The sequence below is a fragment of the Engraulis encrasicolus genome, chromosome 15 (genome assembly GCF_034702125.1).
Source record: "Engraulis encrasicolus isolate BLACKSEA-1 chromosome 15, IST_EnEncr_1.0, whole genome shotgun sequence".
Taxonomy (NCBI): domain Eukaryota; kingdom Metazoa; phylum Chordata; class Actinopteri; order Clupeiformes; family Engraulidae; genus Engraulis; species Engraulis encrasicolus.
In genome coordinates, this window is record NC_085871.1 from 23,449,551 (window position 1) to 23,466,660 (window position 17,110).

General features: G+C 44.4%; 1 protein-coding gene across 1 annotated transcript in view; it reads left to right on the forward strand.

Moving 5' to 3' along the window:
- tbk1 (TANK-binding kinase 1) overlaps positions 1–17,110 on the forward strand; it is a 53,904-nt gene that overhangs the window by 35,182 nt on the left and 1,612 nt on the right. Inside the window, exons 9-19 of the mRNA XM_063217238.1 lie at positions 1,740–1,936; positions 3,130–3,188; positions 6,709–6,800; positions 7,234–7,335; positions 7,841–7,919; positions 8,521–8,642; positions 9,355–9,431; positions 10,492–10,531; positions 11,621–11,722; positions 14,064–14,160; positions 15,704–15,804. Of these exons, the coding sequence (XP_063073308.1) occupies positions 1,740–1,936; positions 3,130–3,188; positions 6,709–6,800; positions 7,234–7,335; positions 7,841–7,919; positions 8,521–8,642; positions 9,355–9,431; positions 10,492–10,531; positions 11,621–11,722; positions 14,064–14,160; positions 15,704–15,804 (1,068 nt within the window). The remainder of the gene's footprint in view (positions 1–1,739; positions 1,937–3,129; positions 3,189–6,708; positions 6,801–7,233; positions 7,336–7,840; positions 7,920–8,520; positions 8,643–9,354; positions 9,432–10,491; positions 10,532–11,620; positions 11,723–14,063; positions 14,161–15,703; positions 15,805–17,110) is intronic.

Below are 17,110 nucleotides of genomic sequence, written 5' to 3' on the forward strand. Positions count from 1 at the left end.
TCACACTCAAGCAAGCAAGCACGCGCGCGCGCACACACACACACACACACACACACACACACACACACACACACACACACACACACACCGCATGGTGGTCTACGTCTTCAGCCTGCAGCAGGCCACGCTGCACCACGTCTACATACACAAGTACAACACGTGAGTACCTACATGTCACACTCAAACACACACACACACACACACACACACACACACACACCGCATGGTGGTCTACGTCTTCAGCCTGCAGCAGGCCACACTGCACCACGTCTACATACACAAGTACAACACGTGAGTAGCTACATGTCACACTCAAACACACACGCGCGCACACACACACACACACACACACACACACACACACACACACACACACACACACACACACACACACACACATACACACACACACACACACACACACACACACACACACACACACACACACACACACACACACACACACACACACACACACACACACACACACACACACACACACACCGCATGGTGGTCTACGTCTTCAGCCTGCAGCAGGCCACACTGCACCACGTCTACATACACAAGTACAACACGTGAGTTCCCAAGTCGTGCACGCACGCACACACACACGCTGCGCCATGTCTATATACACAAGTGCAACATACGAGTCTCTACATTTCCTACAATTGCTAAGGACTTAAATGATCTTACATGTCCTGTGCACATCAACAGCCTGGATTTGGACCTTGCTGCATCACGAGTACACACTAAAGTACAACATGTGACAATCTACCAAACCTTATACGTGCATTGCTACGCACGCACGCACACAGACACACACGCACTGTTTCGGTAGGTTCTAACACATTCATTTGAAAGTGTTTTGTTTGTGTGTGTGTGCGCGTCTCTGTCTGTGTCTCTGTGTGCGTGTCTGTGTGTCTGTGTGTCTGTGTCTGTGCGTGCTTGTGTGTGTGTGTCTGTGAGTCTCTGTGCGTGCGTGCGTGTGTGTGTGCGCATGCGCGTGTCTGTGCCACAGAGCCACCCTGTTCCAGGACGTGCTGTACCGCTGGACCACCATCGCATTTAAACGATTTTTTTTTGTGTGTATGTGCACGCGTCCGAGTTTGTGTGTGTGTGTCTGTGCTTGCGTGCGTGTGTTTGCGTGCGTGCATGCTTGCGTGCGAGCGTGCATGTGTGTCTCTGTGTGTGCGCGTAATGTGCATCTGTGCCACAGAGCCACCCTGTTCCAGGACGTGCTGTACCGCTGGACCACCATCGCATTTAAACGATTTTTTTTTGTGTGTGTGTCTGTGTGTTTGTGCGTGATTGCGTGCATGTGTGTCTGTGTGTGTGCATGCCTGCATGTGTGTATGTGTGTGTCTGTGCATGCTTGTGTGTGTGTGTCTGTGTGTGCATGTGTGTCTGTACGTGCGCGCGTGCATCAAGTCAAGTCAAGTCAGCTTTTATCGTTAGTTTCTTCATATGCACAAGTCATACAAGGAAATTAAAATTACGTTTTCTTTCTATACCATGAACGACATAGACATACACAGGACTGACATTTACAGACTGACATTTACAGACTGTCTCAAGTGCAAGACAGGACCAGTAACAGTGATGGTCCAATACCAGTAAAGTGATGAAGTAAAATAAATAATACTGAGCATTTAACATTGGTGAGTGACCGTGATGGACCAGTGATAACCAGTACAATAAGTGATGGAGTAATAAATAACAGTTTAACTTCTGTCCCACAGAGCCACCCTGTTCCAGGACGTGCTGTATCGCTGGACCACCATTCAGCCGGGCAGCCAGGAGTTCCTGTACGAGGGGCGGCGCCTCAACCTGGACCCCAACCGGCAGGCGCAGACCTTCCCGCCCACCTCCCGCGACAACCCCATCATGCTCGTCAGCAGGGAACTCGTCAACACCGTCGGACTCATCTTCGAGGACCGTGAGTAGTGCTTGTGTCGTATTCAATTAGTGAAGTACATATTCTTCACTTAGTTAAGTTTTTAGTAGCATTTACTTAGTACAATATTTAGTAGTATTTACTTAGTAGATACAGAGCCACACCCCTCTGGAAGACTTCAAAATTGTTTATAGTCTTTCCAGAGTTTGTTAGATCTCTTTTGTGGCCCATTTTCCCAGAGCTAAACAAAGTTTCCTATAAATATACACAATAATTTTGCCCTGATATAGGGTTATTGGGCTCCTTCAATCACATCGTCTCTTATACAAATATGCATGACCTGGAATGCTTAAATCCAATGGGTGTTCATGTCCATAAAGGGTGGTGGCGGACAATATGTGTTAAATGGATGATATGGTCAAAAAACTTGTGCATACATACACTGAGTATTATTATAAATAATCAAATCGCTGGCCCCTGCCCAATTCCCTTGCTCCATAACATACTAGAAGTGGAGAATTAATTGGAAAAAATTGTGTAGTGTCATATCGTGGGGAATTCTTAAGTATCGTAAATCATCGAATCACTGCTTTATGACATCAATATCAGGGGGCGCTGTGGCGCAGCGCGCTAATCCCCCCACATTTGGGCTTGCATGCCCAAGGGTTCGAATCCGGCCTGGGACATTTGCTATCCCTACCCTGTCTCTCTCTCCATATTCGGTCCCTGTCACTCTTCACTGTCTGAAATAAAGGTGAAAAAGCCCATAAAAATGCACTAAAAAAAAAAAGAAATCAATATCAAATCGTATCATCATAGAGGCTGTGATTTACACCCCTAGCGTTGAGTCACTCCATAGTGACGTGACGCCAAAGGAGGCTTTGCCTAGCAACCGGAGGTCATGGCGGCTCTGACTGCATACACACAGGGGCACAATGACATGTTTTTAAACAAGCCTGCTCTGTGCTGTCTCTCATTCTCCCTCTCTCGTCTGCGCTTGTCTCTCTGGTTGTCTCCATCTGACTCACACGTGCACACACACACACACACACACACACACACACACACACACACACACACACACACACACACACACACACACACACACACACACACACACACACACACACACACACACACACACACACACACACATAAACAAAAGGCACGTGCAAAGGTGTCACGTGTGCTACGGTGTACCTAACTCTGCTGTGTATGTTCTGATGTGTGTGCAGCCAGCCCACCCAAAGTGCAGCCCCGCTACGACCTGGACCTGGACGCCAGCTACGCAAAAGTACGTCACATACACACACACGCACACGCACGTGCACACATGCACAGATACAAACACACTACACACAGGTAAAAGCATAAGCGAAGATACGGGTGAACACACACACACACACACACACACACACACACACACACACACACACACACACACACACACACACACACACACACACACACACACACACACACACCAGAGCATGGCAACCCGACCGAAGCCCGACGGGCCTGGTCGGAACCCGACGGGCCGGGCCGGGCTCGGACAAAAAAAATAGAATATCTGTCGGACTCGGGTCGGACTCGGGCTTGAAGCAAACAGACATTGTGAAAATTTTAAGCAACCAGAGGAAACGTTTCAGTTCATGCAAACGGCAGATTTGTGATTAAAAAATAAATAATTGAATATGCATAAATGAAAATGTTGGTAGGCTACTCGTGCGAGTGATTATTATTGGCTGTATGCGCGCGCCAGTTACCAGCGGCGACATGGACGCTCACTCCCAGTCAGCCGAGTAGGGATGCCTAGTCAACTTGTTTTCTTAATAAGCGCCAAATCAACAGTTGTCAGCGGACGCGTGGTCTTTTGTTGTAGGCCTAGTGTAGCCTAGGCCATGTTTTAGCATGCCGAGGCTGTCTTGAATGTTGAACATAAAATGACGAAGTTTGTCACTGCATTGTTCGCCAAGGATTTATACATTTCCAGCATGTGCTAGCAAGGAGCATAATATGGATAACTAAGAAGATGCACAAGCTACGTGGAGTAAGGTAGGAGAGGTTTCCTGTCACTACTTTGTCCGCTGTGACATATCATGTCCTTCACGTAGGTTCTTCTTAATTGTTGTCACTTTTACTGTACAGTTGTAACTATGCGCGTGCAACCTTCCTGATTTTATATTGACCGCATGGACATCAGGGGAAATGACATTCTCTTGGGGGCCGAACAGGTTCTTCTGGGTTAAATTATAGCCCATCCTTCTTAACGACAAGGAGCAGCAGCTTCACAGGGCTCGCGGGGATTTATTTGCATTAACAGTAACGTAACAAATGCTTCGATAGCGTGCCGACTGCATCCAAAACGTATTCCCCTAGTTTTCGCCTTTCCTCTCACGCCCCTCCCATGCATTTGGTCACCGCACTCAACATCTCTGGTTAGTCTAACCGAAGGAAACATAAGGTGCGCTGTCACATGTGTGTGTGTGTGTGTTTATACTTACTATGCGTGCGTAACTAAATTAGGCTACTGCAAATTGCCTCATCCTAACGTCTTTGCCTATCTTGGCTATTTATCACGTGCTATTTTGAGTATGGAGGAGCCCACATAGAAAATCTTGCTTGCGCACAGGTTCTGTTGTTATTACAGTGGTCTCGGGCTTCGGACGGGTTCGGACACAAACATTTTAAATAGTCTAGGGCTCGGGTCGGGGTCGATCACTTTTCTGTCGGCTGAGGGCCGGGCTCGGACAGAAAAATACGGCCCGAGCCACACTCTAACACACACACACAGTGGTCTACGTATTGAGCCAACGCATTTCTGGGCCCCCTTTCTACCTGGGACTGGGACAACTGACCCCTTTGTCTCTCCCTACACACACACACACAAGGACACACGCGCCGCTACAAAAACAGAACGCTTAAGTAGCTTCGTCAAGTAGGTGAGCATCGCTTTGTTCCTTCATCCCCTTGACCCATGCCACCTACACACACACACACACACACACACACACACACACACACACACACACACACACACACACACACACACACACACACACACACGCACAGCACAGCACAGCACAGCACAGCACAGCACACAGCTCTGCTCCTCCCTCCTCCTGTTAGCAGGGGCTTGATATGATAATGATGCTGCTAACATCTAATCTTTGCTCTGCTCTACTGAGGAGGGACAGAGTCACACTGATGCAAGCTCTTTAATGCAGCTCCTTCAGCTCAAATGCTTTCTGTTTGTATGCACGTGCACCGTGTGTGTATGTGTGTTTTGTCTGTATGTGCATGTGTGTGTGGGTGTTTGTATTCCTTTGTGTGTGTGTGTGGGTGGGTGTGTGTGGGTGGGGGGGTGTGTGTGCGTGCGTGTGTGTGCGTGTGTGTGTATTTTGTCTGAATGTGTGCATGCCGTGTGTTGTCGCCGTGCTTGTGCGTGCTTTGAAGAGGTTGGGTTATTGTGTCTGGCCTCCCGTTCTACAATGCTTGTAGGCCTAACGAACCCCTGTTATTCCTCCTACTGCTCCCACACACTCTCAGCAAGCAACCACAGTGTACCTGTCGCCGAGTGCATTACGACGTCAGTAATTCAGCACTAATTTATGCCTGTTTTCTACCCTACTAAACTAGCCCCACCCACCAGCGGCATTATTTTTGCCTGCGAGTGGGTCTACCCTTGGACAATACCCCTGGCCCTGAAACTAGCTGACCAATCACATCGCAGCAGATTTGTTTTGATTTGTTTTGAATCTTTGGATGCAAAGCGAGCTGGCTTTTGAGGGAGTGACGACAAAGCGTTGACCAATAGGCACAGACACAGTTTGAAAAACAACAGGTTGTTCCCATCAACAATCTTCCGATGTCTCATTGACCTGGGCCAGACTAAAATTTTCACGTTTAATCTCACATTTAGGCTGGCTTGCCAGGCTACCCGTTTTCCTTTTTTGGGCTTAATTGTGGGACAATATTCTATTGGTGAAACATGACAAAAAACATGACCAAAAAAAATCTATGCGTCCATTGAAGCCCCTGTTCCTGAAATGCGTGACTCGTGAACCAGCTTTGTTGGTGGAGAGGATGAGAATGGGTACGGGTGCCTTTGATGATGAATAATAATAGTACAGTGCTCCTCCTTTTATTGGATGAAATTCAGATGGCTTCCTCTTGTAGAGGGAAACAAAAGAAAGGGTTCATTGTTCATTGGGCTGTGATGCAACCAAAATGTGTTTGTTTTTTCCCTTATCCAGTCCATGACAATGGAGGATAATACAAATAATAATGATGATGATGATGATGACGAAGATGAAGATGATGGAAATGTTTCATAGAACTTCATCAGCGCTCTCATTAGATTTAATGATTTACTGTACACCACTTTTTGTTCCATTCCTCTCAGTGATTGATTCCTCTCTTTTTAACACATCCCAGACATCTTAACACATCACTGCCATGCTGCCGGACTGGCTGTCGAATCTTGTGAAGGGTAACATACATTTGTATTTAGCAGCACAGTGGGACACGAATGGGTGTGCCTCCAACTCTGGTGTCACTGGGAGCTTTCACAGTGATGTCTCAAAGCAACCTGAAAGAGCAGAGCAGAGCAGTCACAGTGCAGCACTGGGGAGGCTGTGATGGCTACAATGGGTGCATGAAAAGCCTGTCAAAACCCAAATGTGACAATGAGTCTGTCTATCTCTCTCTCTCTCTCTCTCTCTCTCTCTCTCTCTCTCTCTCTCTCTCTCTCTCTCTCTCTCTCTCTCTCTCTCTCTCTCTCTCTCTCTCTCTCTCTCTCTCTCTCTTGCTAGACGTTCGCAGGGGACGTTGGTCACTTGTGGAAGACATCAGAGTCACTGCTGGTTTACCAAGAGCTCGTCAGAAAAGGAGTAAGAGGTCTGATGTGAGTACGGAAATTATACAAAATATTGTTCATAAATTTACATGGATTTGTAAATACATGGGTGCATTGGTGCAGTTCGGTAGCTTTAGTACTAGTAGTAACGCACACACACACGCACACACATATGCACGCACACAAACTAGTTCAGTGTTTTACTGTAACACTGGTCTTGTCATCACTCACATTGCATTACATTACGTTACATTGCATTGCATTTGGAAGACGCTTTATAACACAGCAACTTACAAACGAGGACATACTCATAGCCAGCATCACGTCGTTTGTAAGTTTGTCAATACACATATAGTTGTAAACCTTATTATTTTACTGTAACACTGGCCTCATCACTTGGTGCAAAACACTATTGCCACTGTGCTGTACTGTCCATACAGTAGTAAACCTATTTAGCTCTGTCTATCTGTGTCCTCTGCAGAGAGCTGATAAAGGAGGACTTCACTGAGACGGCCCACAAGAAAGCAGAGGTCTTCCACATGTGCAACTTCTGCAACCAGATCCTCGAGAAAACAGAACAACTGTGGGTTTATTTAATCTATGATTCTCTGTATCTATCTATGTACCTCTTTCTCTCTCGCTCTTGCTCTATCTTAAATATTAATATTTTAAATCTATGTAATATAAAGACCAAACAAACTATTTTAAAGATGTCTAGACAGTCCCCAGCTGACCCCCAGCTATAGTCTCTGTTATCAGCATCGGCAGCATCGATCAGCATTTGATTGGTATCAAAGGTGCACAATTAGCCTTTTTCCCTGTCACGTCAGACAAGTTTCCATTTTCTGTTAACCAACAGAGGCTTGATAAGCCCCCCAAAATGCCAAGCAAATGCCATTTAAAAATGAAATTTTACACATTTTAATAACGGCTTTCAGAGCGGTTTGCCTCTGAACTCTTCATGTATACTTCTACTCCACTGGTGCAACCTGCTTTGAATGCTCAGTGTTGAAAAGTGTTGTCTGTCACGTGATTAAGGCCCATATGGTTATGGTTATTCTCTCTTTTTCTGTCTGTCTGTGTCCCAGCTACCAAATACTGATGCAGGCCAACCTGGCGTCGTCAGAATACGATGAAATCTCAGACATGCACAAAAAAGTGTTGCGGGTGAGTTACACAGTCTTTGCTTAATTTAATTTTGTTTAGTTAGTTTAGACAGTACACTCTGTCTCAAATCCAGTGCCATTTTGTCGGTTTTTACTCCAAAGTGATACAAATGTTTGTGTCCCCAACACATTCCCATTTTGACCTGTCACAATGACAAATCGGTAACCTTAAATGCCAACAACTGGCCCAAATAAAGTTTCTGAATTAGAATCGGTCACAGCTGATTGAAGTTAAAAGTAGTCGGGAGAGAACTAGTAACAACATCCTATTATTGACCCGGCATGGCAGTCAGTAACCCAAACTACTCATTCTGAAGGACTTGTCAGTGCAAGACGCCAGCTGAGGTCATGTCTGCTCAGTGACTTTGTGGAAATAAATGACTCAGTGCTAGTGAATTCATTTTCAAGTTCAAGTCGATTCATTTGTCCACAAGAGGGAAATTAGGTTGTAGCAGGTATTTGAAAACACACAGAGCAGACGCCAAATAATACAAATCAACATAAAGACAGGGACACAGGTCAACACAGCACATACAGTAGACATAAGACATTTTGTTTGTGTTTGTGTGTGTGTGTGTGTGTGCGCGCGTGGCTGTTTTCAGCTTTCAAGTTCACTAAGTTCTATGGACCAGACGATGCAGGACATCAAAAACAAGTTTGTGCCGGGGGGCATGCTGACAGACGCTTGGACACAGCAAGTGGGCACACATCCAGACGACCGAAAGTAAGCCCACTCTTTTAATGCCTACTTTTTTGCTGTCCTTGTCATGAACTTTTATTTTTCATTTTTAAAGGGGCTCTGTGTAGGATTAAACGTTTAATTAATCACTGTCCCGAGTCAGCCGATGCTTACACATTAGTAAGTGAACGATGACTCTCGTGACCACTTTTGCAGTCGGTCTGCTGAGAACCCCAAATGTAACTTTTTGACAGAGCGGCCCGCTACGAGTGTTGTGGGAAACATTTCGGTCACTTCTCATACAAAGTCGCTTTACATACCGTATTCAGATTTGTATCAACTCCTGGCATTCTGTAATGAATAACATTCTCACAGCGAGCTTATTCAAACATCATTTTTTCATGACTGTGTAGATTTTGAGACAGGCATGCCACGGGCACTGCGCAAGCCACGTCATCCTACATTGTGCCCCTTTAAAAAGACCTTTCATTTTCAGCTTCCCATTTCCATATCTAAGCATATTTATAGGCTTTTGGTAAATTTTGGAGGGATATTATAGTGTTGCCCCTACTGCCACCACAGATATTTCTTGTTGATGCGATAGCTTTTGAAAGGGTGGACTGTGGACATATTTGCGCTAAATTGTTGTGTGCCAACAGTATAAAAGGTACACGAACTGATTAAATTGCTAGTATTATTATTATTATTGTTGTTATTATTGCTACTGCTAAATGTATCTCTGGTGTTTTTTCTGAAGTGTGGAGAAAATTAAAGTCCTCTTGGATGCCATCACTGCCATCTACCATCAGTTCAAAAAGGACAAGGCCGAAAGACGTGAGTAACGACGGGGACGTGTGCAAAAGCAAAGCCGCCCACTCAATCCTAAACCTCCCTATTGCCTCTATTGGTGATGACAATTTACTGACCGTTGTGACCAGTACTGTGCCCTGAATGCCAAATGTGGAGGCTCCACTTACCGGCATGTTGATATATTTTTTAAAGAATTTACTCCACAGTTACATGCAAAGCAAAGGCTCAGTGCACGTCACAAGACAAGGTGCATGGCTCAAGTCAAGTCAAGTCGGCTTTATTGTCAGTTTCTTTACATGCACTGGTCATACAAAGAATTTGAAATTACGTTTCTTACTTTCCCATGCAGACATAGACGTAGACTTTAGGTGTGGACATAGACAATTAGACAGAGACAATTAGACATAGACAGTAAGCATACATTACACCTAGAGTACCTGTACAATACCCATACAGACATATAAAAAGAAGTGCCCGCATTAAATCTAAGAAAGATGTGTCGTTTCGGCACACTTGCAGTAAGACTTATTCTTACAGTAAGACTTGTTCCAGTTGCTCTCATTATGTGGCGTCGGAGGGATGTTTTGATCACTACTGCTCTTGGAAGATGGTTGATACGTCACTTTGTGCCACCCGTTTAAAATATAATGGAGGAGGGAATGTCGAACGGAAAAGGCCCGTCTTTCTTAGATTTATGGTGTATTTTCTATGTATCGTATAAGAAGACTCAAGGTTTGAAGATAAACGATAGTGGTCACACTTCACTAATGGCAAATGCCAGCTCTCTCCCATTGTCGATATCACAAGAGAGAAATATCAACAAACTCGACATTGAACAGCCAATATTACGGGCATTACATTACATTGCATTTGGCAGAGGCTTCATAACCAAAGAGACTTTCAAACGAGGACATAATCATAGCCAACATCACTAGCAGATACCGATCTGGTTTTCTAAATCAGTTAACTGCATATCAGTGTCACTCTTTGCATATAGCATCCATGTGGTTTTACACCCTGTCAGAATTTGAAATGCTGTGCAAATGAACCACTTGACCGTATCCCTTTTTGTTGTCTCCAACAGGTCTCCCTTATAACGAAGAACAGATCCACAAATTTGACAAGTATGACCAAACTCCCTATCCGATCCAGTACCCAATTTCTCAGCGTTGCATGGCAACATGCAATGAAATGCAATACACTTCACTTTTTGTTCTTATACTTTCTTCTGCACAATTCTTCTGCACATAGTCAGAGACCTACTGTACATGTAAACATGTAAAACTTTCTTTCCTTTGCACTTATGCCACAGTCAGAGTGATACTGACACAGATACTGTGTGCATTGTAATGAGTAATTAGACTTAATCTTTTGCATATATGCCGCCCTCAGAGACATGCTGTTATAGCATACCGCTGTGCACATCACGGAGTGCATTTTACACGGAATACACACACTGTCTCTTTTGCATATATGCTGCATTCAGAGATGTACTGTGCATATAAGAGTGCACATAATTGTTTTTTTCTATTTCAAATCACGTTTTGATGCCCAATTTCTCAGTGTTGCATTGGCCACATGCGATGCAATGACACTCCTCTATGTCTTTATTTTATTCTTTGGCATACACATGTAATGCTGCCGTCACTGTCATACTGTGCGCACGATAATTGTTGTGCACAATACTACAAGTAAAACACTTCACTGTTTATTTCTTTGCCTAACATGCCACAGTCAGTGACCGACCGCGCCAGCGTTACTGCTGTGCGCATTCACTGTACACATTACTGTGAGCATTTATTTAGTATAAAACACTCCACTGTTTTTTTACTTTTCTTTGCATAACATGCCACAGTCAGTGACATACTGTGCGCAATGCATTCACTGTACTGTAACACATTGCTGTGCGCGCGTAAGGGTCTGATTAGACTCCTCCTTCAGGTGAAGGATACGTACTGTCAGCGGGTGGACAGAGGCAGATTACGGACAATTCAGCCTGGGAGAAATATGCATTGATTGCTGCAAGGGGTCGTTTCAGCGCTAAAAGAGGAGGTGTGGTGGCTGTTTGGGTACTTGATCTGCCGCTCCCCCCCCTGCTGACAATACGTGTCCTGCAACTGAAGGAGCAGTCTGAATCAGGCTTAACACATTGCTGTGCGCGCGTTAATGTAACGATAACAAAGTAACGTGGTTTTGCCTCATGCATTCTTCAGGCAAAAGCTGGTGCTGCATGCGACCAAGGCTCGGGCTCTGTTTACAGACGAGTGCGCTATGAAGTATCGGCTCTTCATCTCCAAGAGCGAAGAATGGATGAGGTATAGACCACCCCCGATCACCTCTCTCTCTCACTTTCAGCTACAGCAAGAAACTAACTAACAACAAGCAAAACACCACCATCCCTGTACCTGTATGTCCTCTGTTAGCTGATTTGGATGGTCCAAGAACGGATAAGTTATAGATACCCCACCCCCCGATCACCTCTCTCTCTCTCACTTTCAGCAAGAAACTAACTAACAAGCAAACACACCACCCCTGTACTGTATGGCCTCTGTGAACTGGTTTGGATGGTCCAAGATTGGATGACATTATAGACACCCCACCATCAACAACAAACTTAATAAGCAAACAGCCATTTGTCTCCTGCAGTGATGTCCCTGTGATATACTAAGCCCCATCAACATAACCAAAATCTTTCAAACATAAAGTGCGGCCCAAAAACACAAATACAGACACACAGACTAGCACAACAATGCACGACTGAAGACATGTCTAAAAACATACAGTAGCTAGCTTCTATAGATTAAAAAAGTGAAAGAGTAGCCCACATACAACAATATCCTACATAAATATACGTATATTCACATATAGATTTTTTTTTAAAGTTCAAGAGTAGCCCACATACAATATCATACATAAATATATGTATATTCACACATACATTTAAAAAAAAAGTTAAAGAGTAGCCTCCATCCAGTGTCCTATCAAATTTACGTGTGTTACAGCAAAGCCAACCTGTCTGAATTTAAATTGAACGCTAATGGTTGAATGCTTCTAGGCACCGAAGATGCTAATGTGCCCAGTCACTAACAGACAGACAGGCTTAAGCTGTGCGTGCGTGCGTGCGTGCGTGTGTGTGAGCTCTAGCTCTCTGACTCCTCTGTCTCTCTGAGGGACTCTCCAGACTACTTGAGCGTTGCCGTGGTAACCTGGCCACAGATAAGGCTGACGTGGGGTTGGCTTGCTGTGCAGTGAATTTTTATGAGCAGGTTCATCAGTCAGAGGATATACAGTGTGCGTGTGTGCGTGTGTGCGTGCGTGCGTGCGTGCGTGCGTGCGTGCGTGCGTGCGTGCGTGCGTGCGTGCGTGCGTGCGTGCGTGCGTGCGTGCGTGCGTGTGTGTGTGTGTGTGTGTGTGTGTGTGTGTGTGTGTGTGTGTGTGTGTGTGTGTGTGTGTGTGTGTGTGTGTGTGTGTGTGTCACTGAGCTGTGAAGGGAGCTGGTACCTTGCTAGTGGCAAGTGTGTGTGTGTTTATTGGGAGGGAGTGCAGTGCCTCTGCCTCTGAGCGTGATGAAGCAGTGTGAGTTTGTGATTTTTTTTATTTTTTTTGCACCTAGAGATGGAGCTGTAAATCTGGTATTAGAAGAACCTACTGCCATTTCCTTATTCCAGGGGTGCGGATCCTCGAGGGCCGTTTGTAGAAATAAAAGTTAGAGTAAAAGGAGGTTTATGCACGTACAGACACACATTGAATGGCTTCTTATATTTCTATTATTGTAGTACTTACTTTCATACAATATTTTAACATAACACTAGGATGATGAATCAAATATACTTTGAATACAGTGCACTTTACCAGGGAAAGAAGGATGTATATGTACGGTAAAACTCCATCCCTAAAAAAGTCCCTAAAACACACCACGCTTGAGAAGGAAAATTAAGTACCGTACAAGAGATTGTAATTACTGGCCATAGTTTTGCACTTTGAAGTTCTCTACCACTCATCTGGAGGACAAGGCTGAATTTTGCCTTTATTTTTTGTCTTTCTGTGTTTGTGTTTATGTTGTTCACATTTTCTGTTCATTTGTATTTATTTGTGTTTGTGATTATCTTGATGTTTTTTTTATTTATGTTGCAATTTGTCATTTCTGGGGCCTATACCACAAAGCTGGTTCGGGATAAGTTAAGGTTAAGTTAAGAGGGAAATCATCTAATAGAAGAGCCTGGAGTCCTCATTTTCTCAAGAAAAGCTCTTGTATTAGATGATTTAACCTTAACTTATCCTGAACCAGCTTTGTAGTATAGGCCCCTGTTGTTTTTTTGTGGTGTTTGTGTCTTTATTACCTTTTTGTTGTGTTGTTTGTGTTTACATTTGTGTTTGTGTTTTCACCAAGGGTTGTGTTTTTCTTTGTGTTTTGATTTTTTGTTATATGGGGCCTATACTACAAAGCTGGTTCAGGATAAGTTAAGGTTAAGTTAAGAGGTAAATCATCATTTTCTTAAGAAACGCTCTTGTATTAGATGATTTACCTCTTAACTTAACCTTAACTTATCCCGAACCAGCTTTGTAGTATAGGCCCCTTCTTTGTTTGTTTGTGATGTTGGTTGTGTTGTTTGTGTCTTGTGTTGACATTGTGCTTTATTTTGCTGCGTACTGTAGGAAGGTGCACCACGTGAGGAAGCAGCTGTCCTCTCTAAACGGCCAGTTCATCAACATGGAACAGGAGGTCACCATGCTCATGCAGCACGTCTACAAGGTGTGTACGTGTACGTGTGTGTGTGTACGTGTGTGTGTACGTGTGTACGTGTGTGTGTGTACGTGTGTGTGTGTGTGTGTGTGTGTGTGTGTGTGTGTGTGTGTGTGTGTGTGTGTGTGTGTGTGTGTGTGTGTGTGTGCGTGCAACACGTCTATAAGGTGCATTTGTGTGCACGTTTGTGTGTTTCTACAAAGTGTGTGTGTGTCTACAAGGTGTGTGTGTGTGCGTGTGCGTGCGTGTATGTGTGCATGCGCGTGCGTACGTGTTTGTTTGTTTGTGTGTGTGTGTGTGTGTTTGTGTAAATAAATGCAGTGTATTGTATAAAGTCAGCACCTCTTATGTGTGTTTGTGCAAATGCTGTGTATTCAGCATTTGACCAGGAAGTCTGCTTCAGTGTACACTGTCCTTCAGGTGTGTGTGTGTGTGTGTGTGTCTGTGTGTGTCTGTGTGTGTCTGTGTGTGTCTGTGTGTGTCTGTGTGTGTGTGTGTGTGTGTGTGTGTGTGTGTGTGTGTGTGTGTGTGTGTGTGTGTGTGTGTGTGTGTGTGTGTGTGTGTGCCCGCGCATATTCATTCATGCATTCAGAGACGGTTCTCTTTCGGCTGACTCGGTCAACATCTCACTATGAGAAACGCCTCTTGCTTGTTCCTACTGCTGAGCTCTATTCTATCATGTGCATCAGCAGTGGGGATCCGGTGCCCTTTATCACATTGAATGTCAGACACGTAATAATATGTGGTTTATTCCCATGCGTTGAATGCCAACCCCTAATATTACGTTTTTGTTTGTTCTGTTTCTTTTTTCAAAATTTCAAAACTAGACACTACCCCCTTATGTGTGATTTTGTTGACTTTGTAAAACTTTGATCGTAATCTTGATCAAAGTCAACTTTGTTCATCACAAAGACATGATTTGGATATTCAATCTGCAACACTGAGTAATTGTCAATATAGCAAAGTATCAAATCAAGCACTTCCTGATCACATCACATAACGTTTTGTGGGGTTATCAAAACATAACTGTGCCGCCAATGCTTTGCTAGTCACAGGACATATGGAAGGATTTGGGAACTTAATTGCCATCAAATTTCAAAAGTTGAAGTAAAAATTGCTAAATATCACAGCAGAAATCTGTGGAAAGTAATTGCAATTCAAGGAGGCTATATTTGCATAACAAATACCTTAAACAGTCAATCCAAAATGTGTGCATGCATGTGTGTGCGTGCATGTGGTGATAGATTTGGAAGTTTCTATGTACGTATTGTAAATGCCTCCTCCTGTCTGGTATTTGTATGGCTAATTCAGCACATCAACTGGCATTCGTGCACACTTAGTGCATGTGTGCGGTGGTGTGTACTAGTATACATTATCCTTCTGTATATGATGGTGATGGATAAAATGTTCTCCTCCTGTATGTCTACCACACCTGTGCGTGTGCGTGCCTGTGCGTGTGCATGCGCACGTGTGTCTGTGTGCGTGTGCGCATGCGTCTGTGTGTGCGTGCGTGCGTGCGTATGTGTGCGTGTCTGTGTGCGTGCATCTACAGCTCCAAGAGCCATTACCCCAGAAGATCATGCCCCTAATCTCTGGCGGCATGAAGCCTCAGGCGTACCTCAGCCAGAGCACACTGGTGGAGATGACCCTCGGGTGAGTACCCATCATGCACTGCGGCCACCCCCACCCTCACCCCGCAGCCTCCCTCCTACTTTTCCTGAGACCATGGGTCCTTTTTAATACGTTCCACCATGAAGCTCTGCGGCAGCCACCACCACCACCTACCCCCGCCTCCACCCTTTCCTGAGACCCACACAATAAAAAAATGCAGTCTTAATATAATCTAAGATTTATAGAGTACTCTAGGACCATGCCTGGTCTTGCTTAATCGGGTAGCATAGACATGCACAGATAGGGACGAGGTGGTGTAAAGCACCTGCCCCTTTGCCCTCCTGAACAAGAAAAATGCCCTTTTTGAAAGTTATTTTTTGTTGTTTTTTTACACCATGTACTGTGATCTTTGTTGACATGATCATCTAGAAATGTTTGATGATTAAAAGCGTGTGAACAATGCCTCGATATAATCCTCCTTATATAGCCTGGTAAGGCAGTCAGAAGTTAAACATGCCCCTCCCCAACACTGGATTTCTAGCAATATTAGCAGACAAACAATAAATGGAAGATCTAGCAATATTAATGGACAAAAAATTGCCTAGCTAATATTGCTAGAAATCCATTGGTAAGCTATGGCGTGTTGGGGGGTTCCCAGCTGAAAAAGTTTGGGAACCACTGCTTTAATAGCAACAATGCACTGTGGCCGCCACCACCCCTCTCCTCTTGACACCTCACCATGCCTCCCTCCCTCGCTCTATCAGGAAGTGCAGTTCACACATCTGGTGTTGAACACACTGCGGAGGAGCCAGAAATAAAAGTGAGATCACACATATGATTCACATCAGATGAGATGTAGAGATTTCAGGGTTTCACTTTTTTTTGACCCACTTTTCTCATGTTTTTTGACCCAGTTTTCGTTGAGCGCAAAGGGAATAAAATCGTAACCATTCTCTTAAGTTGTTTTTGCTCCCTTTGGACGAGGGAAATGTCAATTTTGGTTTAAGAGTCGACAGGAGCCCAATAATCAATCACTCTGAGCTCCCATGAAATCAGACCGAGAGCAGTTGGGAAGATCTGCAATCAGGGGCGGCAACCTGGCCCCCTATATGGCTACTGGCCACCTTTTTTACACCTTGTGGCGCATAGTCAGAATCAAATGAAAGTTTAATGTTTGTTTGTTATTGCCTGCCCAGTTGATTTGTTAATCAATCAGTTGTTAATCAATTTTGCATCTGCACTTGTTGTTCTGTACATTTCCTGTGCTCTTTGTTTCTGCTAGCGAAGTTGGCTATGATTATGTCCTTTTTTGAAAGTCGCTTTGGTTATAAAGCGTCTGCCAAATGCA